Source organism: Maylandia zebra, linkage group LG2, assembly GCF_041146795.1.
Source record: "Maylandia zebra isolate NMK-2024a linkage group LG2, Mzebra_GT3a, whole genome shotgun sequence".
Taxonomy (NCBI): Eukaryota; Metazoa; Chordata; class Actinopteri; order Cichliformes; family Cichlidae; genus Maylandia; species Maylandia zebra.
This window is the reverse complement of record NC_135168.1, coordinates 43,552,597-43,577,232: the sequence shown is the minus strand read 5'-3', so window position 1 is coordinate 43,577,232 and position 24,636 is coordinate 43,552,597. Positions and strand designations below refer to the sequence as shown.

The 24,636-nt window shown below is 40.0% G+C and overlaps 2 protein-coding genes and 1 long non-coding RNA gene across 7 annotated transcripts; 2 read left to right on the top strand and 1 right to left on the bottom strand.

The window, feature by feature from the left end:
• Positions 1-1,580: 1,580 nt before the first annotated feature.
• si:ch211-114c17.1 (pre-mRNA-processing factor 39) lies at positions 1,581-12,595 on the top strand. Of its 3 annotated transcripts, none has more exons than XM_014412589.3 (15): positions 1,581-1,670; positions 2,877-3,118; positions 3,238-3,363; positions 3,484-3,602; positions 3,895-4,062; positions 4,309-4,489; positions 4,588-4,692; positions 7,366-7,483; positions 8,316-8,470; positions 9,282-9,408; positions 9,522-9,793; positions 10,220-10,404; positions 10,495-10,569; positions 10,834-10,999; positions 12,079-12,595. In XM_014412589.3, exons 1-15 carry the CDS (start codon positions 1,610-1,612, stop codon positions 12,148-12,150), a joined length of 2,172 nt encoding a protein of 723 aa, XP_014268075.3. In that variant the 5' UTR covers positions 1,581-1,609; the 3' UTR covers positions 12,151-12,595. The 3 variants fall into 3 exon arrangements, with proteins under 3 accessions (XP_014268075.3, XP_076730800.1, XP_014268074.3); XM_076874685.1 differs by having other exon boundaries at positions 8,307-8,470; XM_014412588.3 differs by having other exon boundaries at positions 7,366-7,495.
• Positions 12,596-14,069: 1,474 nt separating this feature from the next.
• ubxn1 (UBX domain protein 1) lies at positions 14,070-20,473 on the bottom strand. Of its 3 annotated transcripts, none has more exons than XM_004545554.6 (10): positions 20,388-20,473; positions 19,656-19,720; positions 19,481-19,534; positions 18,530-18,669; positions 17,812-17,902; positions 17,527-17,718; positions 15,463-15,514; positions 15,256-15,378; positions 14,798-14,981; positions 14,070-14,661 (listed from the first exon to the last, which is right to left on the bottom strand). In XM_004545554.6, the coding sequence occupies exons 2-10, from the start codon at positions 19,712-19,714 to the stop codon at positions 14,621-14,623; spliced, it is 936 nt and encodes a 311-aa protein (XP_004545611.1). In that variant the 5' UTR covers positions 19,715-19,720; positions 20,388-20,473; the 3' UTR covers positions 14,070-14,620. The 3 variants fall into 3 exon arrangements, with proteins under 3 accessions (XP_004545611.1, XP_004545610.1, XP_004545612.1); XM_004545553.2 differs by lacking the exon at positions 20,388-20,473 and adding an exon at positions 20,245-20,346; XM_004545555.5 differs by lacking the exon at positions 20,388-20,473 and adding an exon at positions 20,214-20,256.
• Positions 20,474-21,828: 1,355 nt separating this feature from the next.
• LOC112435932 (uncharacterized) lies at positions 21,829-23,566 on the top strand. The gene is made up of 2 exons (XR_003024837.2): positions 21,829-21,993; positions 22,639-23,566. It is a non-coding gene; the product is annotated as an uncharacterized LOC112435932 (long non-coding RNA).
• Positions 23,567-24,636: the final 1,070 nt, after the last annotated feature.

The following is a 24,636-nucleotide window of genomic DNA, read 5'->3' as shown; positions in this document are numbered from 1 at the left end:
GTGCGGGCGGGGCCTTGCGCGTGTCATCACACGTCATCTGCCGTAAAGGCGTGAATAAAGGTTTCTTCAGCCAGGACACGCGAGGGCGTGATATCCCATACTTATGTGTTGTACCGAGTGAATCGACTGAAAGGGAACTCCAGCTTTTTGTCTTTTTGTTTATTTTCAGCTCAATACAAAACACATAATATTAACTCTGAATACCAGAGGATTCCGTTTTTTATGGCACGGTTGGGAACTCTACTAACTAACCATATGAATAAAATAAAGTTCACCAGTAACATCATAGCACCCACCCAACTGTACAGAAACTCCATCATGCTAGCTACTACACAGTACGAGTATTGTAACTGACTGTAAAAAGTTAACACAATGAAAATAAACTACACCTAAACTTGGTTTGACCCACATAGACTGCAGGTCATAACTTCTTACCTGAAGCTCATTTCACCTGACAGTCGGACTGGCGGCCGCCTTGGGTCTCTCCACCTCCAGTCCTTTCCCCCATCCACCTGCTGGCCTCCACCGCTTACTAATTTTACTGAATCTGTGAAAGCTCCACCATAGCCACTACCAAACAATTGAGTTATTTTTACACGTCTGCCAGCATCTGTCCAATCCGCCACCTTTCACTGTTTACACGGTTATGGAAAAAAAGACAACAACAACAAAACATCGGCCCATATAAAAACGAAAAATTACCATCGGCCCACCAGGCAAATGCCCGGTATGCCCGATGGCCAGTCCAGCTATGACTGGAATGTAAAAAATGGATCGTGAAGTCTCTAAACGCATAGACCAGTGGATTTCAATAATCTTTTGTTATTCAAACACAGGTACAGTGAAATTAGATTAGTTAAAGCCAACAAGAATATGAATTCAAACACAAGCAATAAATATGAAAACAAGGAATAAGAAAAAAATTAAAACAAAAATAGTCTAAATAAGAAAAGTCAGGTTTAAAGTTTAAAAAAAGAGCACTTACAAGCCAACCTCGTTGCCAAACACTAAACCTGGATAAGACATATTCTGTATTTTATTTTTGTGAGCATATACTATCATTTGTCTATGTGACCTCCATTTCCAGTTGAAACTAAATTAACAACTTGGGCTACACCACTAATTACTATAGTGATTATATAAACGTTTTGGGTTGTCTGAAAATTTCAAGTTATGTATAAAAAATTTGAGTTTGAGGTTATCATTTCAAAATGTTTGGTTATATCAATATTTGAAGCTTTGAGTAATAATAAAATTTCGGCTTATTATATAAAAATGTGGGGTTATCAATATTTGGGGTGTCAAAATCTCAGGTTTTTATACTGAACGTTTGGGTAAGATTAAAAATTGTCGTTATCGGCTTATTTTATCCAAATTTCACGTTATTGTCTCAAATTTTGGGGTTATTATATCAAAATTTAGAGATTTAGGTTGTTATATCAAAAATGTAAAATTTTGTGATCATAGTGGATGGCATGACTTGTGGATGGCACTTTTTTTCAGTGGCGGTGAAAAGCTTCCATAAAATGTAAATGTTGCACTTTTAGCGTGGTAGGTTGTTTTAGGCGTCCTGTCGCGCCTGAATGACGTCAGCCAGACGTTTACCGTCATGGCGGCGGCGGAGGGCTATGAGGAGATGAGCGGCAACGGGGAGCTGGTAGAGTCTTCAGGTAGATGATTAACGGTGGTGAATTTAGAGTTCGTATCCGGTAGTTGTTTTACAGATGTGGTGGAGCTTTGGTTTAATCAGCCAGCGTTTTTAAAAACAAAGCCTCCAGCTGGAGCCATTGTGGGTGCAAGCATGACATGCTAGGCTAAGCTAACGTGAATTCACCTGCACGGAGAACAGTCTGTCTTTTACTTTCACTAAGTTACGATCGGGTGGGGGTATACAGCTGTTGGCTGCTGTTGTGTACCCTTTTTCGACAAGTTAGTTGTAGTCTGTCAAAAACAGCCCAGAGGCGCTTTAAAACTCTGAGCTTTATATGAATGAAGCATCTCTGCAGGCGCAGACAGGAGTCGGTAAAACAAAACAAAATACTGTACGAACTCATTTTAGTTGAGTTTATTTGGCCTTTTACTAGATAAATCACAGCTGTAGGCAGTAGATCATTCTTTCCATTCTTTTCATATTTTATTCTAAAGTTTACATGTTCATGCATGGTTTCTGTTATTACCATTTTTCATTCAAAACTATTCAGGAAGTAGAAGAAACAGAAAGTGAATGAGTTATGTAACTTCAGTTAAGCAGCTGAGTATTTCTTTAAGTCTTCTTTCTATTTTTCATCACACCTGCTGAACAACAAAGAAAAGATGAAACAGAAACGATGTCATAATGGGAGTTTTATCGGGTGTTTCTTTGTGTTGTAGTCTTTTGAGTATAAATAATTTATAACTATGGGCATTTGTAAAAGGTAGGCTGTTGGATTTTTTTCTTTTGTAAAAATAATTAAAATAATAATAATTCAAATCTCATCTGTGAAAGGTCAAGAGGCATGGTATACCCTGGTCTGTCCCAGGGTTAACACATAGACAGATGACCATTTATGTCAGTGGCCAACATTTCTTTGGTCTGTCACATCAAAATGCTTTGAGACCATGTGATGACGAGTTGTCAGACTTTATAAAAGTTTTCATAAAGAAGAGATTTATTCTCTGGCACTAAAAGCAGATTAAATAATCACAGAAACAATGTAAACAATAAGATTTTGCTGGCACCAGCTGTCAGTCAAATTCTTGTATTAAACATCAATATTGGCTCAGAATGTTTTGCATTTTGGGTTTTTGGTTCAACCAAAAAGTGTATCTTTTTCAGTATCGTACATATTTTGGGTCTTAAATATATTGAGATATGCCCCTGATCTTTTCCTCTTCAGCCATGGAAGCTCCTGAGGTTCCGGCGCCACCTCTACCTGAAATGACGGAAGAGAACGGCAGTGCCGCCGTGGTTCCTGAGGCTCCTGTTGGCCCCGACCCTGCTTCCTTCTCCATGCAACCAGCCGCAGTGGATGAAGAAGGGGAGCTACCTGCAGACTTTGAGCGTCTGTGGAAGGGCGCTCATGACAATCCTCAAGACTTCACCTCCTGGACTGACCTACTGCAGTACTGTGAGCAGGAGGTGTGTTTGTTTCTTTGATTGATCTCTGATACATTTGTTTTCCGGAGATCACAAGAGATTTTTGGTGAAGAAATTTAGAGTTGCTTCGTGTGACACTTGGATTAAATGTGTCTCCTCAGGGTCACGTCACATCTTCACGTAGAGCACTAGAAGCCTTCCTTGTTCGCTATCCACTCTGCTATGGTTACTGGAAGAAATTTGCTGATCTGGAGCGCCGCGTTGGGCTTAACGACAAAGCAGAGGAGGTAACGCGAGAGAGCTTTTACTGTTCTGTCCTACTGTTATTATATAATAATACTTTCAAGGCTATTTAGAAGCGCTTTATTTAGGTAGTTAACATATATGGGTGTCCTGTGTTGTGTTAGGTGTGCATTCAGGGTCTTCAGGCAATCCCTCTCAGTGTAGATCTGTGGATCCACTACATCAATCTGCTGCTAGGAACACTAGACATGAACCTTCCTGAGTCACCCAAGCGGATTCGCAGGTACACATACACACAGACCAGATCTTACTTCCTTTTTAATCCTTCCTCTTTTTTTCCTGTTTTTTTTTTTTTTTTTTGTTTAGTTTCATTTTTTTCTGCCTTTGCCTTCCCCATACAACTAAAATTTCTTTTTTCCAGCAAGAGCTCTGTTTTTTTTCGTAAGGATTCCCAAAAAAGAAGTCTTTAGACGTTCATCTTTTTTTCCTGGTCTTAAAACCAATCTAATCAGATTTGTTTAAGAGAAACTGAAAGCTGATTATCATGCTTTTATTTGTTTCACAACAACCATCAGTGTGTTTGAGGATGCTGTCGCGGCAGCCGGTTTGGACTTCCACTCGGACCGGCTTTGGGATCTGTATGTTGAGTGGGAGAAGGAGCAGGGCAACATGAAGAACGCAACAGCCGTCCTGGACAGAGTCCTCAGAGTCCCCACACAGCTCTACAACACCCACTACGACAAGTACGGCCACCACCCAGTTATTTATGCTGATGTTAATGTGTTTTTCTCTACCAGCTTTACTTTTAGAATACCACATGTTATCTTCTTAATTTACTGAACTTTTAATAGTTGTTAAAATATTTCCCCATGTGCTAGGTTTTGTATCTTTTAAGGGCAACACTAAATAACTCCACTGTTCTGTCCCTTCCTTCATTTCTTCTTTTCCTCTTTTGTTAATCTAATTTGAGGTCTTACTTTATTTGTCAGGTTTAAAGAGCATCTGAACAACCATGAACCTAAAGAGGTGCTTTCTCCAGAGGAGTACGAGGAGCTGAGGGAGCTGTGCCGTCAGAGCCAGAAAGCGGAACGAGCCGAACAATCACAGGAGGAGGAGAAGGAGAGGCCGCCGGGTGAGGAAGAGCCCGCCACACCCGAGGGCACAGACACAGTGAGTAACATCCACCTGCCTCACATTGATTAGAGGTGTGTGATGTGGATTAATGCGGAGGTCACATAGACTAATAAAATGCTTTTTCTGTGTTTTAGGAGGAATTGATGCAGAAGATTAGGGAGCAGGTGTTACTACGCAGGGACAAAGTGTATCAGGACAACGAGGGAGAAGTCCGGAAGAGATGGCACTTTGAAGATGCCGTGAGTTTGTCCTTCTGTGATTCGCTGCTGCTGTAGTTTTTGTGTCTCTATCTAAGAGAATCTAGGAGAAGTAGAGGGATTATTTTCTCTCCTTTATTCATAAGTGCTTTCCTATTTCTGTGCTAATGTAGAACATTGTCCTGAATCAAGGGGTTAATGTAAGAGTTATTAGAGATGATTAACAGATTAGGTCCTGGTAGAAAACTACATATATATTAATGAGCCCTTATTGGGGAAAGTAAAAAACACCTACAGTGGCTTGCAAAAGTATTCGGCCCCCTTGAACTTTTCCACATTTTGTCACATTACAGCCACAAACATGAATCAATTTTATTGGAATTCCACGTGAAAGACCAACACAAAGTGGTGCACACGTGAGCAGTGGAACAAAAATCATACATGATTCCAAACATTTTTTACAAATAAATAACTGAAAAGTGGGGTGTGCGTAATTATTCAGCCGCCTGAGTAGGGCTGCACAATTAATCGTTAGAAAATTGCGATCTCAATTCATACTTATGTGCGATCTCATTTCCAAATGACAAGGATTTAAAAAAAAAAAAAGAAAAGAAAAAAAACAGATGAAGATAGTATCACATTTTGATCCGGGACATAATCTGCATGGAGAAAATCCGTCCCGGTCAACCACCCAAACATCAATAACGGAAACCTTATACAGCGCTTCCCCATACCCGTCGAACTCTCGCAGGCACAAAGAAATTACGGAGGCTATCACTTATCACCTGGCTAAAGACATGGCTCCCATCAACACTGTGCAAAACGAGGGATTTAGGAAAATGATCAACACCCTAGACAAACGCTGCACAGTGCCGTCCAGCAACTATTTTTCTATTGTTGCACTACCTGCTGTATACACGCAGTGTCGAGCAACAGTGGAGACGGAATTACAACAGTACAACATTTTGCGGCAACGACAAAATGTGAGACATTTATTGTTTTTATGTTCAGTCTCAACTGTTATGAAGTTGATGTGCAGTTAATAAGTGCAATAAATATTTATATTGGAAAAGAAAATCATGAGAGAATCGTGATCTCAATTCTAAGCAAAAAAAATCGTGATTCTCATTTTATGCAAAATCGTGCAGCCCTACCCCTGACTTATACTTTGTAGAACCACCTTTTGATGCAATTATAGCTGCCAGTCTTTTAGGGTATGTCTCTACCAGCTTTGCACATCTAGAGACTGAAATCCTTTCCCATTCTTCTTTGCAAAACAGCTCCAGCTCAGTCAGATTAGATGGACAGCGTTTGTGAACAGCAGTTATCAGATCTTGCCACAGATTCTCGATTGGAGTTAGACACCAGACAGGTCAGGGATAAAGTTATTGAGAAATTTAAAGCAGGCTTAGGCTACAAAAAGATTTCCCAAGCCTTGAACATCCCACGGAGCACTGTTCAAGCGATCATTCAGAAATGGAAGGAGTATGGCACAACTGTACCAAGACAAGGCCGTCCACCTAAACTCACAGGCCGAACAAGGAGAGCGCTGATCAGAAATGCAGCCAAGAGGCCTGGACGAGCTGCAGAGATCTACAGCTCAGGTGGGGGAATCTGTCCACAGGACAACTATTAGTCGTGCACTGCACAAAGTTGGCCTTTATGGAAGAGTGGCAAGAAGAAAGCCATTGTTACAGAAAACCATAAGAAATCCCGTTTTCAGTTTGCCACAAGCCATGTGGGGGACACAGCAAACATGTGGAAGAAGGTGCTCTGGTCAGATGAGACCAAAATGGAACTTTTTGGCCAAAATGCAAAACACTGCACATCACTCTGAACACACCATCCCCACTGTCAAATATGGTGGTGGCAGCATCGTGCTCTGGGGGGGCTTCTCTTCAGCAGCGACAGGGAAGCTGGTCAGAGTTGATGGGAAGATGGATGGAGCCAAATACAGGGCAATCTTGGAAGAAAACCTCTTGGAGTCTGCAAAAGACTTGAGACTGGGGCGGAGCTTCACCTTCCAGCAGGACAACGACCCTAAACATAAAGCCAGGGCAACAATGGAAAGGTTTAAAACAAAACATATCCATGTGTTAGAATGGCCCAGTCAAAGTCCAGATCTAAATCCAATCGAGAATCTGTGGCAAGATCTGAAAACTGCTGTTCACAAACGCTGTCCATCTAATCTGACTGAGCTGGAGCTGTTTTGCAAAGAAGAATGGGCAAAGATTTCAGTCTGTAGATGTGCAAAGCTGGTAGAGACATACCCTACAAGACTGGCAGCTGTAATTGCAGCAAAAGGTGGTTTTACAAAGTATTGATTCAGGGGGCTGAATAATTACGCACACCCCACTTTACAGTTATTTATTTGTAAAAAATGTTTGGAATCATGTATGATTTTTGTTCCTCTTCTCACGTGTACACCACCTTGGATTGGTCTTTCACGTTGAATTTCAATAAAATTGATTCATGTTTGTGGCTGTAAGGTGACAAAATGTGGAAAAGTTCAACGGGAACGAATACTTTTGCAAGCCACTGTAGGTGTTTTAAAAAAAAAAGAAAAGAAAAAGATTTTTGACAAAGACAGTTGGAGGAAAAAAACCTAAAGGTTTTATTGGCAGTAATCAGAAAGTTTTAAATTCTTGGCTTCATAGGTTTTAAACTAAGATCCCTTTTTAACAAAGATGCTCCCTCCGCATTCTGTGACTACAGATCAAGCGACCGTACTTCCACGTTAAGCCACTTGATCGCCTCCAGCTCCGCACTTGGCACTCATACCTCGACTGGGAGATCACAGAGCTGAACAAGGACACGAAAGACCCCAGCCAAGGTGACTACACAGGTGATGAAGAGGCTGTTTGGTTTCCATGAATCTAAATGAAGTGTTCCAAACAGGCTCCCACACGGTTGCAATAACATGTTTATCTACAATGCTTAATCATATATCCTCATCTGCTTGTGGCTATGGAGAACCACTGACCTTCTATTAATCGCAATGTCAGTGGGTCGATCCCTGAAACCTCAGTTGCCATAATGGGGGGGAAAAAAGTATTTGTAGGAATGGGTGGATGTATCAAGTTCTCAAAGTAAAAAAGCGCTGTACAGTACAGTGCATTTAGGCAAAGAGAAACCCTCTTATATGTAACAAATCTATATGACAAAATACATTTAACTTAGCAGGTTCACCTATAAATAAATAAGCATTTTTGAGCTGGGGGTCTTTATAAGTATGCAGTTTAATCCTGCAAACCCATTAAAACCAAAGTGTTTCCAACCAAAAATCTCTTTCCCTAATCTTGCCTTGAGCTGACCTGCCAGTGAGGAATGAGTTTGGGCTTTTACACAGGCACAAAACTGTGTTATAAGAGAGAGGATTAGAATTATAATGCAAGATGAAATGAGAGCCCCATTGCAGGTCTTGATTATTTTGTATTAATAATTATTGGAGGCAATCACTGTATCTGAATTTACATTTGAAATAATTGCACAGTCCTGATGGCACCAGGAGGAGGGTGTGGTTTACTAGCTGATTCCCATGTAAGAGGGCTTCTCTTTGTCATTAATCGTTTCCTGCTGGTCAAGTATCAAAACAAATATAAAGATGTTTTTGTAACTGTTTGCCCATGCTGTGCGACTGCTTTGTGACACCTCGGTCATACTAGATCCAAACCAGGCCATCACAGAGGAGTCGGAGGTCATGGCCCCTCCACAGGAACCATTGGAGGACACTATAGCTGCTCAAGATGACCACAGAGTTCGCATCCTCTTTGAACGTTGCCTGATCGCCTGCGCACTCTATGAGGAATTCTGGTCCAGGGTAAGAATGATTTGCAGATACACTTTTTTTTTCTGCAGGTTGATTTAAAATCTCCTTAAATTCTCCCTAAACTCAGAATTTTAGGCCTTAACACTAAAACTGCCAGGTGGGTCCTTTTGGCCCCATTCAGCAACAATAAACAGCAAAGCCAGAGAAGTCATTTCTTGAAGTTAAATAAATTTTTGTAATCAAAGTTAGTATTTAAAATTATGTCTTAGTTATTTTTATCAGTTTTGCAAATTATTTATTATTTCATTACAGATCGTAAAGGTAAAATATATACTAGAATTTACTAATAAAGAAATATTACAATAAAACAACACATACTTTTTAAAAATGCAGAGGATCAAAATGACCCTGTTACCCTTGATGTCTCTTCCATCTAATAAGTGTAAGTGCAAATTCAATGAGATCCGGCTCAAGGACAGCATAGTTGCTTCTGATCCACCTTGAAAAAGAAAAAGCTCAAATTAGGAATTAGGTAGATTTGCATCTAGAAAAAAGCCAGTCAGTAAACACCTGCCATCACCAAATATTGTTCTGCATACACGTCCGTCAGCAACATCATCAATATTCCAGCCTCAGGATGACCAACTCTACATTAACAGCTTTAACTCCTGCAACCCCAAAAACGGGACATCGGTGCTGTTTGAATAGTCATATAAAAAATAAAAAGCAGTTAAGACATGTATGCATGTGTGCTTAAATTGGCTTTTCAAAGTCTGTAAAACTTCACATAACACTGGAGGATATTTAAACTTCAGTTTGAGTTCATATGTAGTCTGCATGAATCTCTGTGTGTGTTTCTCAGTACATCCAGTACCTGGAGCCGCAGAGCGTGGACGAGGCCCGGGCGGTTTATAAACGAGCCTGTGAAATCCACCTGGCGTACAAACCCAACATCCACATGCACTGGGCGACCTTTGAGGAGAGGCACGGTATGACAAAACATTAAACACCCACCCATCCCTTTGTTCTTTATTCTTGAATGTTAACAGACACTTAAGGGCTGTACTGGACAGTCATGAAAGCTTATCATCTTCTCTATCAGGTGACTTAACTGAAGCTCGGCGAGTGTTGGAGGCCCTGGAGAAGAAACTGCCGGGTTTGGCGGTCGTCCGTATCCGCAGGGCTGCTTTGGAGAGACGAGCCGGCCAGCTGGATCAGTCGGAAGCCTTGCTGAGGGAGGCGGTGGCTGAATCCAAAGAGAAGCCCACGTTACACGCTTTCTATTCAATCAAGCTGGCTCGATTGCTGCTAAAACTGGGCAGGGACCCCAGCAGTGCCCGCAGTGTTTTACAGGAAGCGCTGGAAATTAGTCCGGTGAGATGACAGAACACAATTCATTCATATTGCCAGAGAAATTATGTTAGACCATAAATTTGTGTAAGCTGAAAAGTGAAGACGATGCTTGCATTCTTTGTAATGACCAGCAGGGGTCGACTCTGATTGCAAAAACAATCAGAGTCGACCCCTGAAAAAGAGTCTTCCGTATTGCTCACTTGATCTGGGACCTTAGTTAACATTTTCCTGATGCTTTCGTAGGTTGAATCAGATGTTTTAAATCTCACTGAATACACACATGATGTTCAGTTTGTAAATTGTGTTTACAAACAAGCTTTGCATCCTGTATTGTTTGAGCAAACTTTAAAAAACAGAAAGAAAGAAAATTCAAATTTTAGTGGACTTTTAAAGTAGGTACTAATTGCCCCCATCCTCTTTCTTCCCTTTCATTATCCTTCTCCTCAGGATAATGATAAACTGCACATGAACCTGTTGGAGCTGGAGGTTTCAGGTGACCCCTGGGCCTCAGCCTCAGCGGTGCAGGAGTGTGTGACACGAGCTCTGGCAGCTCCTCTCGAACCTCACACCAAGATCCTCTTCTCACAGAGGGGCCTACAGTTCGCAGAGGACTACAGCAACTCTATCCAGAGGTCAGAGTTCAGAAAGAGAACTATTTTAAATTAAACTGCTCCCTTAAACCCTTTCAGGTTCTTCAGTTTTTATATGTGTGTCCTCTGCAGTGTGCTGTCTGTTTACGAGGAGCACCAGAAGCTGCTGAAGGAGCTCGGTGGAACAAAGAGAGAAGCCGAGAACGGGTGAGAGAGGGAGGAACGACTAACTAAATGTGAAATGGACTTAAACCCTGGTATTATTTAACATGTAGTCTGAATGCCTTAAAGGGGTGGGGTTTCACTTCTAGATGATTTATTTTTCTTAAAGAATAGTCCTTCATGTTATTGTCATCTGCCTCATTAATAAACATGTATAACAGCTGAGGTCTAGATGCATATTTTTGCTGAGTAAACGAGATGTGAACTGATTAGAATGAAAGTCACGCTTTCAGGATTTTCATTCTGTAGGGATGAAGATCCAGAGAAGCTGAGCAAAACTGATGACGGCTCTGCTGTGTCTGCACAAGTCCCACCTACCATGCCGCACGTCCCCATCACCACGCCGCCTCCTCCTGTGATGGGCGCCGATATGAGCGCACAGACTGGCTACGGAGGATACAGCAGCTGGTACCAGGTAACACTCAGATTTATATAAACTCTGTATTATGTGGTTTAACATGTCTGCCTGTGTTTTATTAATAGTGGAGTAGGATCAGAATACTTTATTAATCCGAGAGTAAATTATGTAATTGTTAGATTAGGATGGGTTTGAGGCTGCATATAGAAGATGAACACAGCCTCCTATTAGTTTGAAAATGTTCAGATCTAATTTAATAGCACAAATACAGATACCCGATAATTGTGTTGTTTTTTTGTTTTTTAATGCAATTATTTGCCAAATAATGTTACCTGTTCTGTAAACGGACCATCCAAAGAAGTTTTTGTCTTCAGTTTTGATGAGAATTTCTCGTATTTTATTAGTGTGTTATTTAGCTCTAATAGATGTCTGGATTTGAATCTGTTGGTCAGCTGGGGTCTTTCTGTGTGGAGTTAACATTTTCTCCCAGAGCCTGTGTTGGTTCTGTCCGGGTGCTCCAGGTTCCTCCGTAGTCCAAAAACAGGCTTGCTGGGTTGATTGGTTCATTCTAAATTGATCATATGTGACCTATTAAGGGTGTACCCCTGCCTCCTGCCCAGTTGAACCCATCGTAATATGCTCCTGCGAGCTAGCCAAACAGGCCTATAGACTAGTGAGGGTCCCATTATACCTGCCGTCCAGGGCCAAACATAAATAGATGTGGCTGTATGACCGTTACCAGTGCTGCACATATAATAGGGCTGTCAGAAACCCCTTACAACCACCAGTCCTTTGAAAAAAACATATGTTGTCCCGGATAATCAGACCAACTTGAAAAAATTCATTTTTAGCATTTGCCCCAGGAAGCATTGTGTGACTGGGGCTTAAAATAAATTGATGGAGTTTAGCAGCTAAAGATTTAAGCTTGGAGTTCAGAAACTAATGGGCTATGTTAATGATGGCTGTAGCCATCATTTATCTACAGTCTATTGAGAATGACTAGATGCTCCTTCAAGTGGACGCTCAAGAGGTGTCTTGATTTTTCAGCCCCCGAGGTTCCAGCTTGGTTTAATGTAGCAAAGCACAGTTTAAGATGTTTTTAATCCCGTTTCCTGTTTGTCGTGGTTTTTCTCCAGCAACCACAATACGGCAGCTACGGCTACCAGAACACCTGGAACTACAACCAGGGCTACTATCCACCCAGCTAGAGAGAGCAACAGCAAAAGACCGCATCAGGCCACTGAACAATAAAACTGAACTGAACAGTCCTCCAGACTGTGGAGAAGTTTCATCCTGCTAAAGTTCATCCAGTCATTATTCTTCCCTCTCCGTCCTTCCTCTCAGTCACCTCACTGTCTCACTGGATTTATGAAAACGAGGAGTTATGGTCATTTAAAAGATCATCTTTTCATTTTTTTTTTTTCCCTGAACAGCAGGTGGAAACATGAAAGGAAACACGGCGCTCATCTTCAGTGGCGTGTCTTTGAATTTTAATCAGAACTATTTTTGTATTCGTTGCAAGTTGACCGCTTTGCTCGTGTTTTAAAATCATCCAACTTCACAGGTGATGTATGATTGACATTTTGTACCATTCCACAGACTAGGCTATGTTTTTTTCTAATGTATATAAAGGTGTTTTATAGTGTGTCACAACACTGTTTCTTTGTGTCATGTGTTTCTGCTTGTGTGTTCATAATTAGAGTGGGTGGGGCAAAAAATCAAATATCACACTGTAAAACTGGTGGCCTGTTTCGGGTCGCTGTGCCTTGCTCATTATCTGGAGTTTACATGCCAGAAAGAGCATTTACAAGAAAGAGAATGCCCTTTGTTTAAAATAAAGTGTTGGCTGGATGGGCACATGCAAACAGGGAAAGCGCTCGTCTTCTTCGTGGGTTTTTATTTTTAGCCAAACTAGCATAATTTCTGTGAGAAGAGGGACTGCTGTTGGTTAGCGACTGTGATCTGGGCTGAAACTCAGACACAAGATTTAAAACTTACTGAAAAAAGATGCTGAGGATTTTTTTTTTTTTAATAGCCAAAAAAAAAACCAACCTTGAAGTTAAGGAAGGCCATCTGTAACGTGGACATTGTTAGACTTGTACATATCAAATTGAGTTAAACTGACAGCGTCTGGTTGTGATTTTTGTCTTGTATAATGCCAGCACCAGTGGCTGTTTAGTGAGGACTACAAAGTCCAAAAACTTGTATTATTTGGTGGATTAAGTATTGATTTCAAATGTGGACAAAATGCCAAACATGTAATGTGGGAGTGAGTCGCAGCAGGAAAAGGATCTGTGGCAAACTACAAAACCCAGAGGAAAATCACTTGAGTCAACTTTAGACTTTACACAGAGATAAAATCACTAAGTCAACAAGATTGTGTAAATATGGTTTCCTGCTTAAGACCTACTTTATTAAATTTTTTGCAAATCTGTAAGAAAGTATTAAAAAAGCTCCAGATCCCCAGACAATCTGAAGCACTTTGGGTTTACATTTGAATTTTGGACTATTAACCTTGAATATTGATTAACAGATGATCCTCTAAACCGGGGGTTTCAAACTCATTTTGCACTGCGGGCTAAATACAACACACGGTAATCTTGAGTGTGCCGGACCAAAGAAACTCCCCTTTCTAAGGAAGTTTAACTACACATCAACTACAAATTGTGAAAAAAAATTTGTAGACAGTGGAGGAAAAAAACCAAACTTTTCTGTCAGCCACTTGTTTATTACTTAATTACTTTGAAGCATGGGGGAGGGCTTTATCAGTAGTTATAAAACTTATGAAAATACAGTTAAAAGTCCAAAGTTTATGTCGGACCGTTGTGGAGGGCTGCATCAATAATCTGGACTTGATTCTGCTAAATGTTATTTTTATCTCTTTATAAACTTCTACTGATAACAGGAGATGTTACACTTTCACTGGAAAATTGCCCAACCCTTCTCTAAACTTTATCCCCATCCCAAGGTCGGAATTTGTCTTTCTCTATCTGTTCAATGAGACGCCTACAAAACTAATGACACCGTCCACAGCTTCAGCTGAACCTTTTGTTTGGTGATAACTGGAACATATAAAGTAGGATGGAGATGATGAGCAGAATTAAATGAACAAAGCTCACAAGTAACAAACTTTCCAAGTCAGCTTTATTTTAAGTAGATTTTTGGTGACCAGGTAGACATAGCTGTTGATATATTTAAACTTATATATAAAAAAGAAAAGGCAAACTGTCACAAAATCAGGAAGATTGTGGGGATTAAACTTAAGGTCCTTTCCGAATCAGGTGTTTTTATGGATCGGGTTAAAACTCAACAAGTTTGTTCTCTATTTTTGTCTTTAATGTGTTGAAACTATGAGTGGTGCTCCTTGAAGCAGTATCTGTCAGAAACCAGCTATCTTCACTATCAGGCTCACTGCACACACCAACCCACAGCCGGTGAAACCAGCGCAGAACAGGATGGATTCAATCAAGCCTTTTTCTTTTTGATAGTCGAACCAATTTCCTCCATATCATCATTTCGAGAGGAATTACACATCTGTGCTTGTATTAAGTTATCTGGCTTGTTGGGTGAAATGAAAAAGACTGCAGCTCTGTTTGTGGATCAGTCCATGTTCTGGTATCTCTGGTGTCGATGTAGTGGAAGTGGTGAGGTAGGCTCACAGAGCAGATCCTCCTGTTCTTACTTTTTGGCAACAACCAGCACAGCTGAAGGCACCAAACCTGAACACACAGAACCAAAGCAAGTCTGATTTCGATTTGTGATTTTTTTAAATCTTCACTAAATATTAAAATTATAACGTGATGATACCAAATCCAGTTTAAGCTAAGTGGCAGCCTAATGCTATTCCCAGCTCACCCAGCTCTTTGAGGGGCTTCTCCATATCCAGTTCAGTGTAGACGTGACGGGGGTAAGGTGACAGCAGCGTGAAGTCCTGACCCTCGGGCGTGTTGCCGTTCATCTGCACATAGACGCGCACTGCCGCCAGCGGCTCCTGGGCCTTGAAGACTGTTGTGATGGTTGAGCCGTCCAGCAGACGGACCTGTGAAGAAGCAGCAAAAATTAAAGTACATATTTTAAAGTTCAACGCAACACCAGTTTAGTGGATTCATTTTCATCTAAAGGCCTAAGCCCTGAAGCACACTCTGCTTATCATCCATTTTATTCTAAACACCCTGTTAGGCCTGAAGACTCTGTGCACATATTATATATGCATTTATCGAAACCTGTGACGTTCTGTTTCAAAGGGCACAGACTTCAAACTTTATTAACATACATGTAAAGTAAAATTTTAAAACCAAGTATGAATTAGGTACCTGTATCCTGGATTCATCATACTCCTTTTTAGTGGGTGGAGGGCCCTGACTGGTGGGTGAAGACGGACTGGGCTGGCCAGGGTGGGATGACGCAGTGGTGCTCGAGGGTGCAATACCTCCAAACTTCACAGAAAAAAAAGTCCAAGTTGTTCTTGTTTCCACCAGAAGTGGAAGAATACAGAAATGGAAAATAAACTTGAAAAGTACCTTTTGTGCTCTTTCTTCTCTGTCTCTTGCTATCTTCTCTTTAACCCTTTGCCTGTTGGTAATAAAGATAAGCAACACAATGACTCAGCAACCAGAGTTAACAAAGGAACAAAGTTACTTAATCAAACACAAGTTAATCTTTATGAATGCGAACATTTTCCAATAGGTAAAGCAGAGATAAAAAATTTTCCTGGGTTATTTGTTACCTTTTTATAAAAAAACAAAACAATTGAATGTAACAAAAAGGGTTCATGGGAACAACTAGTTACAGTGAAACGCTTAGCTTTTTTATTAATAAATCCACAGTATTTAGGCTTGCAATACATTGGAAAACATCACAAAAATCAACAGCATGACTGCTATCTGCTCTTTTGTGTGTCAGTGCTCAGCTGAAGTGACCACAGTAAGTTACTTGTGCATGTTTCTCACCAGACTGTCAGAAAATGATTTCACCGAGGGTGAAACAAGGGCTTGAAATCTGTTAGTGGTATCAGCTCACAGCCCAGCACTGTGCAGCTTTATGACTTTTAACCAGAGAACACCCAAATTCTCTCCACAGATTAAAGAAGCTTCAAATTGAGAACATGTGTCAGACGTGAAAGAGTGTGGCAAACATTATGATCCCTGTAACATCACTGGGACCCTCATGTCATCCTTGCGTTGTCTGTTTCCAACAGTCTGGTCAGAAACATGCACAAGAATAGCCGTTTAAACTTGATTCTGTAGGGCTCTGGCTGTGCTCCTCCTCACACAAGCAGACACCAGATACCAGCCCTGTTGCTGTGCTGATGCTCTTCTACAGCCCATCCATCTGTCATGAGATTATGCTGGGAGACAATTATCGGGCAGAGTAACATTATACTATTTAAAAAGCAACAGAATGCCTTTTAGCCAAGCTAGTCCTGTATATGAGATGGTGGGATTTGCTAGTCTTGGGCCTGTAAGACTGAAAGTTTGTTTTTATGAGAATAAACATGTCAGATAGGGTTGGGCCATAACATACTGTTCACGGTAATACCGGTATAATGTTGGGCAACGATAAGAAAATGGAATATCGCGATAGAATATGGGTCAAACGCACATGCGCAGTGCCTTTGTTTTTATACGCACATGGCGGAAAAAGCATGGCAGCTACGGAGAATGAGAAGGTCGAAAGCGGATCATTGAATGAAACAGATGAACCAGAATTGGTTTGTAAAAATGCTGCAGCTTCAGTGGTGTGGAACTGGTTTTGCTTTCGTCCGTCAGATACACAACAAAGCACTATTTTTGGTAGAGCATGCTAGCGGGCCGTCGTTATTACCGTGTTTTTTGGAAAATACGGCACACTTAAAATCAATCCTTTGATTTTTCTGAAAATCGACAGAGCCCCTTATAATCCCGTGTGTCTTATGTATGAATTCTGGTTGTGTTTACTGACCTCAAAACGATTTTGTGTCGTACATGGCGCTCGAAAATCTGTCAAATGTTTTAGTACGACTTTGCTAAGCTAGAAACCCGCACCGCTTGATGGACTGTCGGAGCATTACGGCTATCGTAGGCAGGAGCCTCGCGGAGTGATACGTACTGTGCTTCAACATAATATTACCGTATTGTGTGTGTATAACCTCTTTTTAACTTTTGTGGATATTATACATGGTTATGCTGAGGATATGTCGGCCAATTTCCACTGGAAACGCCTTTTGGTTAAACTGTCAGCAAGGATTTTGCATTTGCACTGTTAAATTTTTATATAACTTTAATGCACATAAAAAACAGCTGCTTGTTTAAGTAAAAATACATTGATTTTTTTTTTTTGCACTAATAAAGTTGTGGAGTTGTAAAGTATTTTGTCTAGTGTCAGTTATATCATCAGTTATATCATTATTGCAAATTTTCAAATGTATATCATATAAATATTTTTGGTCATATCGCCCTGCTCTAATGTCAGACATTTGGGGGCGAAGCCAAAGAAGTGTCTTTTTGACTGAACGGTTATTAGACTCTATGTACTCTGGTATGCAATCCTTCTCCAAACCTAATTATCACGTTCTCTAACTGTATGTGTGTTGTTGAAAAACATACCTTGCCATTTTGTCCTCCATCTTCTCCCTCTGACGCTGCTCAGCAATTTTTTTCATTTCATCGTCCTGCAGTTTTTGGCGCATCTGCTGCAGCTCCTGGCCCTGCTTCCTCCGCTGCTTCTCCCTCTCCACCTCTTCTGCCCGCTCTCGCTCTCTTCTCTCCGCCTGCTTCACCCGCATCAGCTCCTCGAGCCTGAAAAACAGACACAGCTTAAATTACACACGTGCTTCTATATTCAATATGCACACTGCTAATCAGTAAAATGCACTTTGAGTATCCTCTGACCTCTTGACTTGCTCATTTTTCTCCTCTTCTGTCATTGGCCGTTTGACGCCGTCCTCTGTCTCAATGTAGCCGATGTCTCCACCTGCTATTCCTGATGCCGAAGCAAACAGGCAAGACAACGTGAAAACTTTGACAGCTTACTTCCGACTACTAACAAACGCAAAACAAGACAAGAGGCCCATCTAAAATCAAATACCACAAACCTTAAAACAACACAGCAGTGCCAATGAACCACAACGAAACACCACCAACGAAACATCAAGGAAGTGACTCAACCACTTGACACAACATTTTTGAGATAAAGAGCTAGATAAGATAGATTTACTGGGGGTGCATATCCTGTAACTGAATTTAGCTGTATGCACGCGCACACGCACATATATATATATATATATATATACACACACGATTAACTGGTATAGCTATCAAAGGCAAAATAGTGTAATTTTACCATTTCCTTTTGGATATACAGCACAGGTGCACACATTCAGTATGACCACACTTACTGCAAATGTGGCGGTCTGATTGGTCAGATCTATTTATTTGGATCCAAATCAAGTCAAAAAATTTTTTTTAACACATTAAATATTCACACGGATTTTACACGTCCAGTGTGTAAAGTCCTTAAGAGTAGATACATTTAGGTTGTCTAGTGGTATATTCAATCACACTGAAAATCTGTGGGTGACTTTTCTTTCCTGCCCCTTTAATGACATACCTTCAAAACTTTCCTGCCCCTCCTGACCTTCAGAGCTGTCTGCTGTGCTGGGCTGGCTCTGTGCTTCTCCTCCCAGGATGTTGCCCGCTGGCGGCACATAGGGCTCATCGATGTCTGGGTCATTTTCGTGTTCCATTAGCCTGAGGAGAGTGTGTAAGCAAAATGTATTACTTTCCAACAGCCACAAAGAGCTTTACAGAGGTCTAGATAACATTTTTAAACACCCTATTTCAAGTCAAAATGGACACACACAAACAAAGTAAAAAAACCCCACAAAATCTGAAAAGATTAGTTTTAAACTGCCTTTTAAACAATACCACAAAGTCAAGGGTGCAAAGAGTGTGTGACAAGCTATTCCAAAGTTTTGGAATATTAGTTTTCAGGCGGGTATGAGGAACCACAAACAGGTCTAAGAACTTGGTTTGAAGAATAGGACTGGAGTAGTAGCAGGGAGACTATCTAGGAGGGGGCTGCACCCCATAAAGCCATAAAAGTGAGAACCAAGATTTTTAACTGAAAGCTAATCCTGACAGGAAGTCAGTGTGAAAGCTTTAAAAATATGGTGATATGAGAAAGTTTATAATGAGTTAAAAGCCTCACAGTAGCATCTTGCACAGATTAAATGCGATTAATAAATGTTTCAGTCCGACAAGAAAACAGTCCAATCCAAGTGAGAGGAGATGAAGGCACACACAAGCATTTCTAATTCACTTTTTGAGACAACACTACAAAGTTAATCAATATTTCTTAAACTGAAAAAACAACAGTCACTTATCCGATCACCACAATCATGTTTACATTGGGAAATGAAAACCACTGGATAGTTTTATGAGGGAAACTGGCGTGTGCAGCTGGACTGTGGCACCAAGTTAAGTGATGACAGAGGGAAAATGTTAATGTGGGAGGTTTCAAAGTACCGTAGTGTGTTGTTATTCTGAGTGCTAAACTCACCAATCCATGGCTTGCTCAATTCCCTGGTTCCCTGTGTTGGCCACTGCCTTCTCTCTAAAGACAGATTATGATAATATGATAGATAATGTAGACACAGTTTAATTTCCTTGAAATCAGCTTCAAACCTGAAATCCAAATAAACCAATAAAAAATGTGTGCATCAGGGATCACTCACGCTCTGTTTCGATCAAACCCCATCTCCAGCAGACTCTCGAGTGTTGTTAGCTCTGCCATTTTGACCTGAAACAATACAGGAACGTTAACGAGGAGTTCATCGTCTAACGTACTGGTACAATGCTTTCATTTGATGATGAAAAGAACCCAAAGGACTTCTAACCAAACTAAAGTTAGTGCAAGAGCTCATGACTTTATTTTAGCCGACTAAAGCAGCTACACTGACCACTATTGTCCGAATATAACACTGCGTGAATATAAATAAACGATTCCTTTACTAGCAGCTTACCAAAACACAAATTTATTCCCGCTACACATATGCAGTTATTTGATATAATAAATACCATCGTGATGAGAGCTAAAATTAGCTTTAATGTGGCTAACGTTCAAATTGCGAAAGCTAACTGGGAAGCCTCGCTGGCTAGCACGATTAGAAACAATTAGGAACTCCAATAAGCTCTTCATCACTTGTGCCGTTAATGTTAGTTTGTATACTTGAGCTAAATGCAAACTGACGTGCCAGTTTATTTATGTACGGAGGAAATATGAGCTAATATACCCAGTGAAGGTAGGGATAGTTAGCTACTCACACATCGGACAACACCGCTTCACCAGTAAGGAAGCCCACGCGAGTCAAAAAGAACAACGCGAAATTCACGCTTATTAGAAAGAACGATTTTTGAAGTCTTAAGATTTGTTTAAAAAACAAACAACATACAGATCCTCCACTTACTGGGGACACTTTGACGACGCTATCTTCACGTTTATACACCTTGAGCTTCTACTGAGTTATACTTCAAATGAATGAATAAGCCTCCCTAACATGCAAATAATGAACAGTAACACGTAAGCTACTGCAGGGTTCACCTGACCCCATCTATTCATCACCTCTGCGACAGCATATCAATACCGGGGTACTAAAACGATGTCAAATGATAAACAATGCAAAATATCTACAGGAACTAAATCAAATATCTTTTTTAAGGAAAAAAACATTCTTACACCAGTTTCTTTAAATCACTGGTGAAATAGTATAGATTGGTGAAAGTAGTGCCCTAGGTCAGAGTGTAGAAATACTCTGTTCGAAGCAGGATTTTAATTCTACTATTATTACTGATGTGGCCTGAGTAGGATAAAGTATATAAATCAAGGTGTTTACCTCTGAAATAAAGATTAAGTGAATATTAAATCATTACTTCACTACGTCTATTTATGGTTTTAAAGAATATAATTTGGTGTGAAATATGGTGTTAAACCAAATTCCCGTCAAAGTCAATGAGATCAGGAAACACATTGAGTGTGTTACTGGTTTAGATGTGCTATTTAAGAACTATTTATAAATGCATCTAACTGGCTTGGAGGAAGACGAAGAGGCTCTCCCTTTGTAACTCATTTACAATTATTGTTCTCACACTTTGACCAAAGACACATGCAGGAATGAACTGTTTGCAGGAATCACTCACTTTGAGCTTGAGCCAAATGCACTTTACAAATTTGTTTCAGGCAAACACTCTTTGTCTTCAAAAGTCATCTTCAAAACAACACCGTAAAGTAACACTGTTAATAGAAACGCCTTCAAATCTGGGTCATTTTTAAACGGTTTGTGTTTTGGGGGATACATAAGGTCTTATTATTGTCTATAATTTACAAATCGTTTGAAAAAAAAAATCATATATCATCTTGTAGTCACTTCAAAAGTCCAGTCCAGATTTGGATTTGATAGATATCCAAGACCAGAATAAACAGTACAACTTGATGGAGTTGGCCCAAATTTTGACTATTCATCAATCATTTCTTTAAAGTAATATCATAATGTTCTTTCCATTTAGATATTTAATCAGGGGATTTTATTAAACCGTGCCCCAGTAAGAGTGAGTGAGAGAGAGAGAGAGTGAAATGTGTCAGCAGAGGAATTATGTCCACTGATGATTAGGGGTGGGGGAGGCATGATGAGAAGGTCGGATGATCTTATTGGCTGCTCTGCTGCATGTATGATTTCATCTCATCTGCGTGTCTCCGTGGGTGTTCAAACACAATGCAATTTGCTGACTTTTATGTGCAGGTTGGGTTTGTTACATATTTACAGTAAGTGTAATGATTAATTTTTCTCTCCCCCACGTAGTCTTAAGCAGCCCTCATTCACGAGCCTACCATTACTCAGAGACTCCGCTCACTGCTGGGTGTCTTTTTTGTAAAAACGCTCTTATTTACTATTTATTCGTTTGTCTTTTTTCCCCCTCACACTTATATTTTGTTCTTTTTTTATCTGGGTTTTACTTGTCTTGTGTTTTCCTTTTACAATTAATAACTGAAGAAGCTTTGCCTGCAGCTTTTACTGGGTAAGTATTAACTTTTCTTTTACATTATAGAAAGCAAACTAACTCAAGAGATTAACAAGACCAGTTTATTTCACCATGCATCTAATCTGCTTGCACACTGCAGGAGAAACCCTGTAATATGTATTTGTATATATGTTAAAATGAGAACAGTTGATCACAGAGGATCTTTTAAGGAAATTAGATGATTCATTTATAATGAATTCAAGTGCCTTCAAAAGCAAACACGTTCTGTGCGAACATGTGTGTAATTTACAAAGATGTTTGGTGTCATTTCGGTAACAAAGACGATATTGTACCTATTCAGATAAAAATGATTATAGTATGAATACATTTCAGTTTCTGCAGGTTCTAACTCTGAGATGATAAGCGTGAGGATTTTCCCAGCATTAAAAATGTTGGTTTAATATGTGGTATTTGATTTCCTGACGTCACCTTTCTCTGTCCAGACCGAGTTCATTCTAGTTTCCGTGCTCGGCCTCATGGTGCACATTATCTGAAGACGCTAATGACCCTTCATAATGGAATTATCTGTTAACAATATATAGCAGGGCGGCCAAAGTCGAAGGAGACAATGGGGTGAAGTTCTCTCCAGGCTGCCCTTATATTGCTTTATGGTTCTCTGAGGCTTTTTTCTTCTTTTTACAGAAGGAGAGGATTAAAGGTCAAATTTCACCGAGGATATTCAGTGAGATTCTGGGAAGAAGATGAGCTACACACAAGAAAATGATGCTCGTTCCTGTTTACCACTTGTGTTAAAGATCCTTTCAACACCTAATATAAAAAGAAATAGCACAATAGATCTATTTATTTTTTACTAGGGTTACTGGAACCATTGTTAACTTCTAGGAGCACGTGTTCTTGGAGTGAATGAGCCTGATTTTTATTGGCATCAGAAGGGACACATGTAATCTTAGAGGCAGTAAAAGCCAAGATTAGAAGATAAAATAGTGGATGATACTAAGTCTTTATTGGGTGTGGGTAGTATTGTGACATGAAAGCTGAAGTATCATGTGTAATAAAATGATTCAAGTTCATGTAGTCAGAAACAGATGACCAAAAGAGGGCAGCATTAATTCATATGATTTAAAAGTGGACCATGATGCTGCCGCCCCCTTCCAGTTTGCAGTACTCTGAAATGCTTGTCTGGCTGATCAAGAGTACGAACAATACAGACTGTAGTGGTAGCCCCACAAAAATAGGAAAGCCCAGAGGAGTTGTTTAAGGTAAGTTTTGGTTATATTCAGTTTTGCCAACTGAATATATGACAGGAAAAACACTTAAATAGAAGATGCCAGCAGAATGAGTGTACATCCAATGCCGTGGTCTGGCTTGGTGCTCTCAGCTGTGTTTTTCTCTGGGTCTCACCAGCTGTAACAGCATCTCCATATGGAAAAACTGTGGCTTCCAGTGGAGCTGCTGTTATCTGTGGAGGGACACCTCTTGTCATGCAAACACTGCTGGGACTCTCTGTAGCTCATGAACAGCAACACTTTCAGTTTCTTGTTTCTGTGTTTAGTTTAATTTTCATGGTGATTTATGTGAAGGCTGCAATAAATTAAACAATTCTTGTGAATTCAGTTGAAGTTTCTGTTTCTTTATAGCCCCTTTTCACGAATAAAACACAAAGATTGAGATTTGTATGGCATGGGTTTATGTAGCTTTCTGAAATGAAAACCAAAAGTAAAAGTGAATACAAGAGCATCATTTGTAGTAAATGGTCAGAAGGATATGGGACTTTCCCTGACATCAGTCAGCGATGGTGATAGACTCAAAGGTCCCTTACAAAAAAAATTACCTTTTGGGGGTTCTTCCTGTAAACCCTGTAAGTGTTTACAGGAAGATATCGTAACAAGATCTTTTTCAGCTCAACAAACTGAAAACAGAGTAAAAAAATACTCACCACTCAGCCTGAGAACACAATCATCATGAGTGCTAACAAAGAAGCTGTCTTTGTTTTTGTAATGAAAAGTCAAACCAAAACTAAATCACTGTTTGCAATTTGATGTAGTCATTTCAAATTAAAAGTAACGCTAGTTCCACTACAAACACTGCACATAAACACAATATAGTGAATATTAATTCATAGTGAATGTTATTAGAAGCTTCACGGGTTCATACATATGAACAAATGAATGAATACATGCTTTCATCAAAGTTTTCATATGGGTTGTTGTTCATAACAGTAACACATTTAGCATAATACACTTTCCTAGTGGCATCCGGACACTAAGATGTTTAGCGTAGTAAAACAATATTAGAGAATAGAGAGATCGTCTGGTGACACTGCAGTTATAAGCATTTGGATTTCACCCAGTATTGCTAAGCCTCAGGGTCGCCTCCTGTTTAAAGACAGTTCTTTAAACTCTCTCTGGCTAATTGCATGCTCCTAGTATGGATTATTGGGTATTTGACATTTTCTTTGTGTAAAACCTGTCTGTTGTGGCTGTTACTGTGAAGGGGGACTGTATACTTTAAAAAGTTGTGATAGAGCCTGCTAAACCCTCCCCTCCGATACTTTTATTTGTCTGTCTGTTAAGAAATCCTTAATCCATCGGAACATTCTACTATTTATATCCATTTCCCTAATATTAATTAGTAGACATTCCCTCCACATTCATATGATATGCTTTTTCTATATATTGA

Bases quoted from the DNA above. Each gene is read 5' to 3' on its own strand.
- si:ch211-114c17.1 (XM_014412588.3), top strand. From the start codon at position 1,610: ATGGCGGCGGCGGAGGGCTATGAGGAGATGAGCGGCAACGGGGAGCTG. The intron at 4,490-4,587 runs GTGAGTAACATC...TCTGTGTTTTAG, and splicing joins CACCCGAGGGCACAGACACA to GAGGAATTGATGCAGAAGAT. The intron at 4,693-7,365 runs GTGAGTTTGTCC...CTGTGACTACAG, and splicing joins GATGGCACTTTGAAGATGCC to ATCAAGCGACCGTACTTCCA.
- ubxn1 (XM_004545554.6), bottom strand. From the start codon at position 19,714: ATGGCAGAGCTAACAACACTCGAGAGTCTGCTGGAGATGGGGTTTGAT. The intron at 17,903-18,529 runs GTATGTCATTAA...CTTCGGCATCAG, and splicing joins GGGGCAGGAAAGTTTTGAAG to GAATAGCAGGTGGAGACATC. The intron at 14,982-15,255 runs GTACCTAATTCA...GCTTCTTCACAG, and splicing joins ATGATGAATCCAGGATACAG to GTCCGTCTGCTGGACGGCTC.